The sequence below is a fragment of the Mizuhopecten yessoensis genome, unplaced genomic scaffold (genome assembly GCF_002113885.1).
Source record: "Mizuhopecten yessoensis strain PY_sf001 unplaced genomic scaffold, ASM211388v2 scaffold4481, whole genome shotgun sequence".
NCBI classification, from domain to species: domain Eukaryota; kingdom Metazoa; phylum Mollusca; class Bivalvia; order Pectinida; family Pectinidae; genus Mizuhopecten; species Mizuhopecten yessoensis.
In genome coordinates, this window is record NW_018405568.1 from 165520 (window position 1) to 176828 (window position 11309).

Sequence of the window (11309 nt, forward strand, 5' to 3'; positions counted from 1 at the left end):
GTGTTGTAGATTGACCGACACACAAGTATCTGTATTAATGTGTAGTACATTGACCGACATACAAGTATCTGTACTAATATGTAGTACATTGACCGACACACAAGTATCTGTATTAATGTGTAGTACATTGACCGTTATACAAGTATCTGTACTAATGTGTTGTAGATTGACCGACACACAAGTATCTGTATTAATGTGTAGTACATTGACCGACATACAAGTATCTGTACTAATGTGTTGTACATTGACCGACATATAAGTATCTGTACTAATGTGTTGTAGATTGACCGACATACAAGTATCTGTACTAATGTGTAGTACATTGACCGACATGCAAGTATCTGTACTAATGTGTTGTAGATTGACCGACATACAAGTATCTGTATTAATGTGTTATACATTGACCGTCATACAAGTATCTGTACTAATGTGTTGTAGATTGACCGACACACAAGTATCTGTATTAATGTGTAGTACATTGACCGACATGCAAGTATCTGTATTAATGTGTCTGTACTAATGTGTTGTAGATTGACAAACAGACAAGAATCTGTACTAATGTGTAGTACATTGACCTCCATACAAGTATCTGTACTAATGTGTTGTAGATTGACCGACATACAAGCATCTGTACTAATGTGTAGTACATTGACCGACATGCAAGTATCTGTATTACTGTGTCTGTACTAATGTGTTGTAGATTGACAAACAGACAAGAATATGTACTAATGTGTAGTACATTGACCTCCATACAAGTATCTGTACTAATGTGTTGTAGATTGACTGACACAAGTATCTGTACTAATGTTTTGTAGATTGACCGACATATAAGTATCTGTACTAATGTGTTGTAGATTGACCCATATACAAGTATCTGTACTAATGTGTAGTACATTGACCGATATACAAGTACCTGTACTAATATGTAGTACATTGACCGACATACAAGTATCTGTGCTAATGTGTAGTACATTGACCATCATACAAGTATCTGTACTACTATGTTGTAGATTGACCGACACACAAGTATCTGTCCTAATGTGTTGTAGATTGACCATCATACAAGTATCTGTACTAATATGTTGTAGATTGACCGACACACAAGTATCTGTATTAATGTGTAGTACATTGACGGACATGCAGGTATCTGAAATAATGTGTCTGTACTAATGTGTTGTAGATTGACAAACAGACAAGAATCTGTACTAATGTTTAGTACATTGACCTCCATACAAGTATCTGTACTAATGTGTTGTAGATTGACCATCATACAAGTATCTGTACTAATATGTTGTAGATTGACCGACACACAAGTATCTGGACTAATGTGTTGTAGATTGACCGACACACAAGTAACTGTATTAATGTGTAGTACATTGACCGACATCCAAGTATCTGTATTAATGTGTCTGTACTAATGTGTTGTAGGTTGACAAACAGACAAGAATCTGTACTAATGTGTAGTACGTTGACCTCCATACAAGTATCTGTACTAATGTGTTGTAGATTGACCCATATACAAGTATCTGTACTAATGTGTAGTACATTGACCATCATACAAGTATCTGTACTACTATGTTGTAGATTGACCGACACACAAGTATCTGTACTAATGTGTTGTAGATTGACCGACATATAAGTATCTGTACTAATGTGTTGTAGATTGACCACTTAGACGGGACATCGTCTGGTCCATCCAGTGGTAGGAACTCTCCTTCCACGGTCAGCAGCTCCTCGGCTTTGGAGTACCAGGAGTCGGACAGTGCTGGATTACACAGTCAGGCTAACAGAGACACGTTTGGGAATGTGCCATTTATTGACATCAGCTCAGAAGATGAATATGTTGGCTTGTCCAATTCAAGTGATCAGTATGTAAAACTATCCTCGTCCTCCAGGAATGTTTCCGCCTCTAAGTCGAGCCAGGAAGATCAAAGTCGACCAGTTGCTCCTCCCCGGAGGTCCAGGAGTCCTCTTACAACGATGACGGCAGACAGATTAATTAGTGATAGATCGAAGGGGGGAAGTCCACCACATCCAGCCCCTCACAGGCCACATGGCGCCCCCAAACCAATACCTCGGCAAAGTATAAAGCGTAAGAGTGAAGGATTTCAACAGCAAAAACAACTGGAAACAGAGTCACTAATGCAGTTTCAAAATTTGGAGTTGGAGGATAGTTTTGACCCATTCAAATCACCGACATCACAGACAGTTGCTCAGATAGACAAGTTAAAGGACTTAGCCTCACCAACTGATGATGATGTCAACAATGTGACTAGGACTCCAGCCTTCAGGATGCCTGGAACTGGTGTTCCTAAGAGATTAAGCATGAAGAGAGATAAATCTTTATCCCCGGAGAAAGACAGTAATGCTGGTCAGAGCTTGTTGGATTTTGACCCCCTGGCTAATACCAGCCAGGGTCAGTGCTCTATCCCCCAGAACACTGGGTCACAGGGTAACCCAACCTCTCCAGAACTTCTGCAGGATTGGAACATTGACCATCTACAGACTAAAACATATGACCTGGGTCCGTTGCCCAAGCCAGGGTTTGTACAAAGGACAGCTGCCGAGTTTGCTCTCGGTTCGAGTGGTCAAAATAATATAGGTGTGTCCTATGGCAAGCGCCTCTCCCCTGCAGTCCTTCAACGCCCATTCTCAGTCCATACTGACCATCAATCATCATCCTCTAGTCCATACTCTACCCTAACTCCATACAACCCTCTCAGGGCCTCTAGCTACGGGCCTGTAACATCATCACCCAATATTCGTAAGGCAGGAACCTCACACTCCAGAGGCGTGGGAAATGCTGACCCCTTTGCTGACTTGGTAGGAATCCAGTTAGGGCCCACCAGTCAACCACCTGTCCCTAACAAGGGCGTGGCTTCCCCAGCAACACAAGTGAATAAGTGGGAAACATTTGAATGAGAAACAGTGATATGTATGTGATGTTGTGTATTTTTTGTTTTTCCATGGTTAAAGCTGTATGATAATGTGTATTTACAACTGTACTCCAGCTGTTAGTTCCTCCAGTCTCGTAGCTCTCTAACTGACATTGTATATCTCCCTCTGTCCTTATTAGTCTGTCCATCATTCTAACTGACACTATATCTTTCTCTGCCTTTGTTAAGTCTGTCCACCATTCTAACTGACAGTATCTCTCCCTCTGTCTTTGTCAAGTCTGTCCACCATTCTAACTGACAGTGTATCTCCCTCTGTCCTTGTTAAGTCTGTCCATCATTCTTACTGACACTATATCTTTCTCTGCCTTTGTTAAGTCTGTCCACCATTCTAACTGACAGTATTTCTCCCTCTGTCTTTGTCAAGTCTGTCCACCATTCTAACTGACAGTGTATCTCCCTCTGTCCTTGTTAAGTCTGTCCATCATTCTTACAGACAGTATATCTCCCTCTGTCTTTGTTAAGTCTGTCCATCATTCTAACTGACAGTATATCTCCCTCTGTCCTTGTCAAGTCTGTCCACCATTCTAACTGACAGTGTATCTCTGTCTATGTTTGTTAAGTCTGTCCACCATTCTAACTGACAGTATATCTCTCTCTGTCCTTGTTAAGTCTGTCCATCATTCTAACTGACAGTATATCTCCCTCTGTCCTTGTTAAGTCTGTCCATCATTCTAAATGACAGTATATCTCCCTCTGTCCTTGTTAAGTCTGTCCACCATTCTAACTGACAGTATATCTCTCTCTGTCCTTGTTAGTCTGTCCACCATTCTAACTGACAGTATATCTCCCTCTGTCCTTGTTAAGTCTGTCCACAATTCTAAGTGACAGTATATCTCCCTCTGTCCTTGTTAAGTCTGTCCACCATTCTAAGTGACAGTATATCTTCCTCTGTCCTTGTTAAGTCTGTCCATCATTCTAACTGACAGTATATCTCCCTCTGTCCTTGTTAAGTCTGTCCACCATTCTAAGTGACAATATATCTCCCTCTGTCTTTGTTAAGTGTGTCCATCATTCTTACAGACAGTATATCTCCCTCTGTCCTTGTTAAACCTATCTATTTGTACCTTTTTAGAGCATATCTTGTGTGTCAATACAGTGAGGTTGTTGGTTAAGAGTTATAACTACAGATACTGGTACAACAGCATCTCTAGACAAAGTTTTATACTGTTGGACTAATGTATATGTCATCATAGTGGTTAAATGCATTTTATATATCTGCAGTATTAACATTCAATTACAAATAAATCAAGGTTAACAAGCAAAAAAAACAACAGTTTGAGATGAACATTTTTGCAACACAGGTGTCTAGGGGATCAAGTATACTGTGAAGTTTGCTTAACGTAGAACTGCACATTAGACACTAGTGCCACCATTTCCTTATATGGAGTCTTTTTCTCCTTATATTTGTTGGCTTGTGCCTTTACTTATCCACACATTCATCAGGATGGCTTAAAAGTAAAATACTCATTAGTGTAAACTGTCTCAGACTAATCCTCCTAACATGGGAGACCAAAGAAGGATATAGTGATATTGATAACTGCTCAAAGGAGAAAGTAACCTTGACTTATTAAATATTAATGTTTGTACAAGTTTTCAAGTTTAATCTAGTTCACTACTGCATTAAAGGTTTTATATTAATTTCTATTTTACACAAACCAACTTGTGTTGGAGATAATGACTGGTTATGACAGAAATCAGAACTTGATTGTAGAATCAGAATCATAGTCCGTCTATGCGTATTGCAGAGTTATCTTCTCTTGTGAGCAGCTATTGAATGTTACATCAATGGTTTGTGTGAGAAAATTACGTTGTTTTCTCAAAAATTGATGACGTTATTCTCGCAAACAAATGACGTAGCAATCAATACCTGTTCCCAAGAGCAGATAACTCTGCAATATGAAAAGACGGAATAGCACAACCAGTAACTTATGTACTCTGTCACCTTTATCACACACAAAAAATGCTAAACCCTATGTATACTAAGGTAATAAATATGTACGAGTTGGCAATAAAATCGCCATCAATTCGGCTTTGCTATTAACATATGTACATTTAGTTGAAGACTAACAATTTGATCGCCATTGTTTACATTAATAACCACTGAGTGTACAGACAATTATTGAGTTGCCAAAAGGACTGCATGGTTATATTTCACACCCTAGTGTTCACATCCTTCATTGGTCGCTTGTCACACATCAACATTTCATTGGGTGTACTTAAATAGCCTGTTTACAATCCATACTTATCAACCTGAAGAAAATGTTTAGATACACGCCTTTGTATTTTTGATAAGAAAGGTAATAATCATTTACTCATCAAAAACTGACTTTCCTCAAACAATCAAACATGGTTTCCATGGATATTTTTCTGCTAGCATGTGAAAACGATGTTGCAAATACTCTCTTCAACTTAAATATAACATTAAAAGATATTTATGTGGATGTTGATAAGGGCGAGGTTTACATTTCTGCAGACAACATCACCAGGAGCCCAGGATTGATTGTCTTACAGAGGCCAGTTTTATTACCAGGAAGTAACATAAATAGCAGAGTTATGGATTAACATGATTAAAAATGTTTCTAGTAATACAGTGTATAAATTATTGATTTATATTTACAGAAACGATCCTTGAGGTTTTGTTCCTTGGTTTTAAGGTGGATTTGTTATTGTTTTAACTGGTAACTGATGTGTTGAATCATAAAATTTCACATGTACATTTTTCTAGGGAGAAAATAGTACTGTTTAGATACATTAAAAGACGAGTTCTGCAGCTGTTAATGAATGAAATTCCAAATAGATACAGTTTTTATAGGTATAGTCTTGTAAGTAAGTTTTAGTCAAATTGATTTACAATTATAGTAAATCTTTGAAGAGGGAACTTGCATTACAACCAATAGAAAATCTATCAATCTGACTACTTGGTGTTTCGTCTGTCCAATGTGCTTGCCCAATCACTGTTGCTTGTTTAGTCTTTCATTGCTTGATTTGGTGAGATATATTTATTGGCTATTTTCTTAATTGGATGTTTGCTTTACTGGTGAGGAAACTGTGAGGACGCTGTGAAGGAGTTGGGCAATGTTATACTATATTACTGGTGAGGACGCTGTGAAGGAGTTGGGCAATGTTATACTATATTACTGGTGAGGACGCTGTGAAGGAGTTGGGCAATGTTATACTATATTACTGGTGAGGACGCTGTGAAGGAGTTGGGCAATGTTATACTATATTAGGATTATCTTGCTTGTTACATGTCACTATAATATAGGTAAATGGCAATGCAAAGCTACACATTTATTTATATTTTTTAATTAAAAGCAATATCTGTGTTTTCTGTTTTTAGTGATTCTGCTTCGAAGCATTGACAAGGTCAGGTGGTATCAGCCTACCCTTCCAATACAGACCACATTCTAATGAGATTTTATGTTACCACAGCAACTTATACAAGGTTGTGTGTGGGGAATTTATAGCAGTCCATGCAATCACTGATTAGGTTCAGATGTACAAGGAAAAGGCATGTTAATGTTACATATGTTGTGTTATGTTAATTATTGTAGAATATAGTGACCTAAATGGGTCGTTGTCAGGTGATGTCTGACCTGACCTAAATGGGTCGTTGTCAGGTGATGTCTGACCTGACCTAAATGGGTCGTTGTCAGGTGATGTCTGACCTGACCTAAATGGGTCGTTGTCAGGTGATGTCTGACCTGACCTAAATGGGTCGTTGTCAGGTGATGTCTGACCTGACCTAAATGGGTCGTTGTCAGGTGATGTCTGACCTGACCTAAATGGGTCGTTGTCAGGTGATGTCTGACCTGACCTAAATGGGTCGTTGTCAGGTGATGTCTGACCTGACCTAAATGGGTCGTTGTCAGGTGATGTCTGACCTGACCTAAATGGGTCGTTGTCAGGTGATGTCTGACCTGACCTAAATGGGTCGTTGTCAGGTGATGTCTGACCTGACCTAAATGGGTCGTTGTCAGGTGATGTCTGACCTGACCTAAATGGGTCGTTGTCAGGTGATGTCTGACCTGACCTAAATGGGTCGTTGTCAGGTGATGTCTGACCTGACCTAAATGGGTCGTTGTCAGGTGATGTCTGACCTGACCTAAATGGGTCGTTGTCAGGTGATGTCTGACCTGACCTAAATGGGTCGTTGTCAGGTGATGTCTGACCTGACCTAAATGGGTCGTTGTCAGGTGATGTCTGACCTGACCTAAATGGGTCGTTGTCAGGTGATGTCTGACCTGACCTAAATGGGTCGTTGTCAGGTGATGTCTGACCTGACCTAAATGGGTCGTTGTCAGGTGATGTCTGACCTGACCTAAATGGGTCGTTGTCAGGTGATGTCTGACCTGACCTAAATGGGTCGTTGTCAGGTGATGTCTGACCTGACCTAAATGGGTCGTTGTCAGGTGATGACTGACCTGACCTAAATGGGTCGTTGTCAGGTGATGTCTGACCTGACCTAAATGGGTCGTTGTCAGGTGATGTCTGACCTGACCCAAATGGGTCATTGTCAGGTGATGTCTGACCTGACCTAAATGGGTCGTTGTCAGGTGATGTCTGACCTGACCTAAATGGGTCACTGTCAGGTGATGTCTGACCTGACGTAAATGAGTCGCAAAACACAAAATCAGAAATAAACACACCCAAAAATATCACGAAAAACACCTCACCTGATGAATGCACCTGCCTTAAAAAGTTGAAACCCACATGACTTGAGTATGGTGAACCTTTTGTGGAGATGTGTGTCTCTCCCTCACAGCTTAATTATTTGTTGGTTTCTTTTTCCTTTCTTTTGAAGACCATCATTTTGAGTATATAAACAGTTTTATTTTTTTTAATTATGGGGATCTTTTCACTACGAGATTTAGTGGAATCTCAAAATGTCCCACAGGAAAAGATTGACAGAAAGAAAGTTAATACAGTAAACATACATGCTTTAGAAGTAGTGTTATTTTAGCACCTTGTGTATCTAGTTGGTGTGCCAATTCATCAATTTTCTAATCTGTTAGAATTTATTGATGTGCTAAGACAAGTACATTTACAGCAGTAACAATGAAGTTAATTGTACTACAGACATGATTACAGCCCATACACATTTACAAACAAATTATAGAAATTCCTAAAAGAAAACAATTGTTATTACTTTGTTTTAAACAAATGTTATGCGTTTCATTGAGAAACAGCTGTTTTTTTTATTTCAATGTATTGATGTTATGTATTGTTAAGTGTTACTTATATTGAATTCAAACTGATGCATGACAGCAAATGAAATATGATTATTAAAGATAAATATGAATCTTAGCAAGGTTTTTGTTCCTTTTTTCCCCCCATGGCTATGTACCTGTCACAAATATTTCACAACAGGAACAATAATTATACAATTATACTCTTCTGATCTTACTCACTACCATTTTTCGTAGTGAGTAAGATCAGAAGAGTAAGAAGAAGGCAATTAAAATGAGATTGTAATTGTTAACAAAGGAGATGACCAGGACACACATGGTGGTAGGAACTCAAAGGGAATGGAGTGTGTGGGCATGTCTGTGTGAAGGGTTGAAGGACAATGGTGTGTGGATGTAAGGTCCATTTAGTATAATGCATTGATAAGTTAATCGTGGTCCTTAGACAGGGAAATGGTCATCAAAAGACTAATAAAAGAGAAATGTAGCCCCGCCTCCTAGGGATGGAATTAGCCAATAGAATTAGAAGATTTAGTTAAGTAGAAGTAGTATTAGATTGTCTTTATAATAGGTAGAGATCTAAGGTTGACAAGAGTAGAAGGAGAGAGCTGAAGGAGAGAGTCCAAGGACAGAGTCAGAGATAGACAGATATAGTTTACAGAGAGATCTTGGGAAGTGAGACTGAAGAGAACTAAAGATAGAAAGAATGGAGATGGAACAGAAGGGAAGGGATTGAATAATTCAGTTTCCATGTATAAGATATGAAGTTGGACTAGAATAAAGGAAGTGGAACTGACATAATGTGTCATCATTTGTAAGCTTAAATTCCAAGTTACCTAGGGTCCCAAGTAATAACAAATCAGACCCTAGTGACACACAATCGACCGGTGATAGTATGTCGGTCCTATTGTTGGTATATCAGTCCTATTGTTGGTATGTCAGCCCTATTGTTGGTATGTCAGCCCTATTGTTGGTATGTCAGCCCTATTGTTGGTATGTCAGTCCTATTGTTGGTATGTCAGTCCTGTTGTTGGTATGTCAGTCCTGTTGTTGGTATGTTAGTCTTATTGTTGGTATGTCAGTTCTATTGTTGGTATGTTAGTCTTGTTGTTGGTATGTCAGTCTTTTTGTTGGTATGTCAGTCTTATTGTTTGTGGGTCAGTCCTTTTGTTGGTATGTTAGTCTTATTGTCGGTATGTCAGTTCTATTGTTGGTATGTTAGTCTTGTTGTTGGTATGTCAGTCCTCTTGTTGGCATGTCAGTCCTATTGCTGGTATGTCAGTCCTGTTGTTGGTATGTTAGTCTTGTTGTTGGTATGTCAGTCTTATTGTTTGTGGGTCAGTCCTTTTGTTGGTATGTCATTCCTATTGTTGGTATATCAGTCCTATTGTTTGTATGTCAGTCCTATTGTTTGTATGTTAGTCTTATTGTTGGTATGTTAGTCTTGTTGTTGGTATGTCAGTCCTGTTGTTGGTATGTCAGTCTTTTTGTTGGTATGTCAGTCTTTTTGTTGGTATGTCAGTCTTATTGTTGGTATGTCAGGTCTATTGTTGGTATGTTAGTCTTATTGTTGGTATGTTGGTCTTATTGTTGGTATGTCAGTTCGATTGTTGGTATGTTAGTCCTTTTGTTGGTATGTCAGTCCTATTGTTGGTATGTCAGTCCTATTGTTGGTATGTCAGTCTTATTGTTGGTATGTTAGTCTTATTGTTGGTATGTCAGTCCTATTGTTGGTATGTCAGTCCTATTGTTGGTATGTCAGTCCTATTGTTGGTATGTCAGTCCTATTGGTTGTTAGGCTGGTCCAATAGTCATCAGAACTATCCTAACACGAACCTAAAAACATACCTTTAAGTAGTATACCATGTTTGTTGAATACAAAAGATATCAATTTCAGATCCTTATAAGATGTATTGAAGTTTGATCTTTTCTCTTCTATCTGTTGGATTGATAGTCATGTCAATATCAAATGCACCATTAGAATTTTTTTTCAAAACTTCATACTGCTGTGCTTGACATGCAAACGAGAGATTTCAAGAAACCAAATTTCTCTTCTGGTCAAGTATCAAAGTTATAATTATAGAAAAAACTTCCTTATGAAATTTGAGACAGACCTGCAATTTACTCTTGAGAAATAATATGACAGTCAAATTGTAGAGCCTGCTTAAAGTTTCTACAATAAAGCTGGAAATAAATCATGCACAGCAAAGCAGTCAAAAGGAGTCTAGGCAGGAATCTTGAAAGATCCATCCAGTTCTTCATGAGAAATAGCGATAACTGAAACTCAAAATCAAAGATTCCTACCATGCAGCCATCTTGTTCTTCCAATCGGTTAAAAGGACCAAGGGAAACTTAAATATAAAAGTTGAGAAAAATGGAAAGTACATCTTGAGAAATTGCGATTACAAACTTAAACTGTCAGATGATGATGATGATGGGCTGAAAATGAGCAAAGGGCTATAACTGTGTATAGTGGGACACAAGAGCTAGTTCCAATATTTAAGTGCAGCAAAGTAGATAAAATGGTAAGGAATATTTCTACTCCAGATACACATTGCTATAAAAATGGACTAGGGCAATTATTCTGTATCCAATGGGGCACAAGACCTAATGTCTGAGTGCAACACTCGGCCCTCCCAAGATACATAAAAGTATAGCAAGACTGGTTAACATAAGTAAAATATCAAGGATACGTCACACTGTCCCCTTTCATAAATATAATTCTTCATCGCTCGTCATGTATTTGTGTTAAAAAACAAAATATTAAACTTGCTTGGTTAATATATTTTATTTAAAAGTAGATAATTTCATGCAAATTAAAAAACATTGTACAAAATAGCCTTTTTTCACAATTATTGACAACATATTTGCAGATGTACACTGCTCATGCTATAAACAAAGACCCAATTGTCCCTGGATGGCAATGTAAACAAGCATTGCTCAAAACAGATTCACTGCTCACTGTTCACTGCTCACATCTGTTTTAGTACCCCTTCCCTCAAATAAGCCAGTATACCTTCACATATTAGTTTTGGTACACCTAACCTTCACATATAAGCAGTGGACCTTCACATATTAGTGTTGGTATACCTTCACATAATAGCCAGTGTACCTTCACATATTAGTGTTGGTATACCTTCACATTATAGCCAGTGTACCTTCACAT

General features: G+C 38.4%; 3 protein-coding genes across 18 annotated transcripts in view; 1 reads left to right on the forward strand and 2 right to left on the reverse strand.

Annotated features, from left to right (window-relative positions):
• Nucleotides 1-4544, forward strand: part of LOC110449078 (DENN domain-containing protein 1B-like) — a 52599-nt gene extending 48055 nt beyond the window's left edge. For all 7 annotated transcript variants that reach the window (XM_021495675.1, XM_021495672.1, XM_021495676.1 and 4 more), the window contains one exon: nucleotides 1663-4544. In XM_021495675.1, the coding sequence (XP_021351350.1) occupies nucleotides 1663-2922 (1260 nt within the window). In that variant the 3' untranslated portion in view covers nucleotides 2923-4544. The remainder of the gene's footprint in view (nucleotides 1-1662) is intronic.
• Nucleotides 4545-4847: 303 nt separating this feature from the next.
• On the reverse strand, nucleotides 4848-10458 carry LOC110449087 (cell surface glycoprotein 1-like). The gene is made up of 3 exons (XM_021495698.1): nucleotides 10448-10458; nucleotides 6559-7722; nucleotides 4848-6522 (listed from the first exon to the last, which is right to left on the reverse strand). The coding sequence occupies exons 1-3, from the start codon at nucleotides 10456-10458 to the stop codon at nucleotides 6480-6482; spliced, it is 1218 nt and encodes a 405-aa protein (XP_021351373.1). The 3' UTR covers nucleotides 4848-6479.
• Nucleotides 10459-10899: 441 nt separating this feature from the next.
• Nucleotides 10900-11309, reverse strand: part of LOC110449081 (histone H3.3-like) — a 10736-nt gene continuing 10326 nt past the window's right edge. For 3 of the 10 annotated variants that reach the window (XM_021495690.1, XM_021495685.1, XM_021495687.1), the window contains one exon: nucleotides 10900-11301. The gene's annotated coding sequence lies outside the window, so the exon portion shown is untranslated. The remainder of the gene's footprint in view (nucleotides 11302-11309) is intronic. The other 7 variants (XM_021495691.1, XM_021495686.1, XM_021495692.1 and 4 more) reach the window with 4 other exon arrangements.

Bases quoted from the DNA above. Each gene is read 5' to 3' on its own strand.
- LOC110449087 (XM_021495698.1), bottom strand. The intron at 6,523-6,558 runs GTCAGGTCAGAC...CGACCCATTTAG, and splicing joins CCTGACAACGACCCATTTAG to GTCACTATATTCTACAATAA.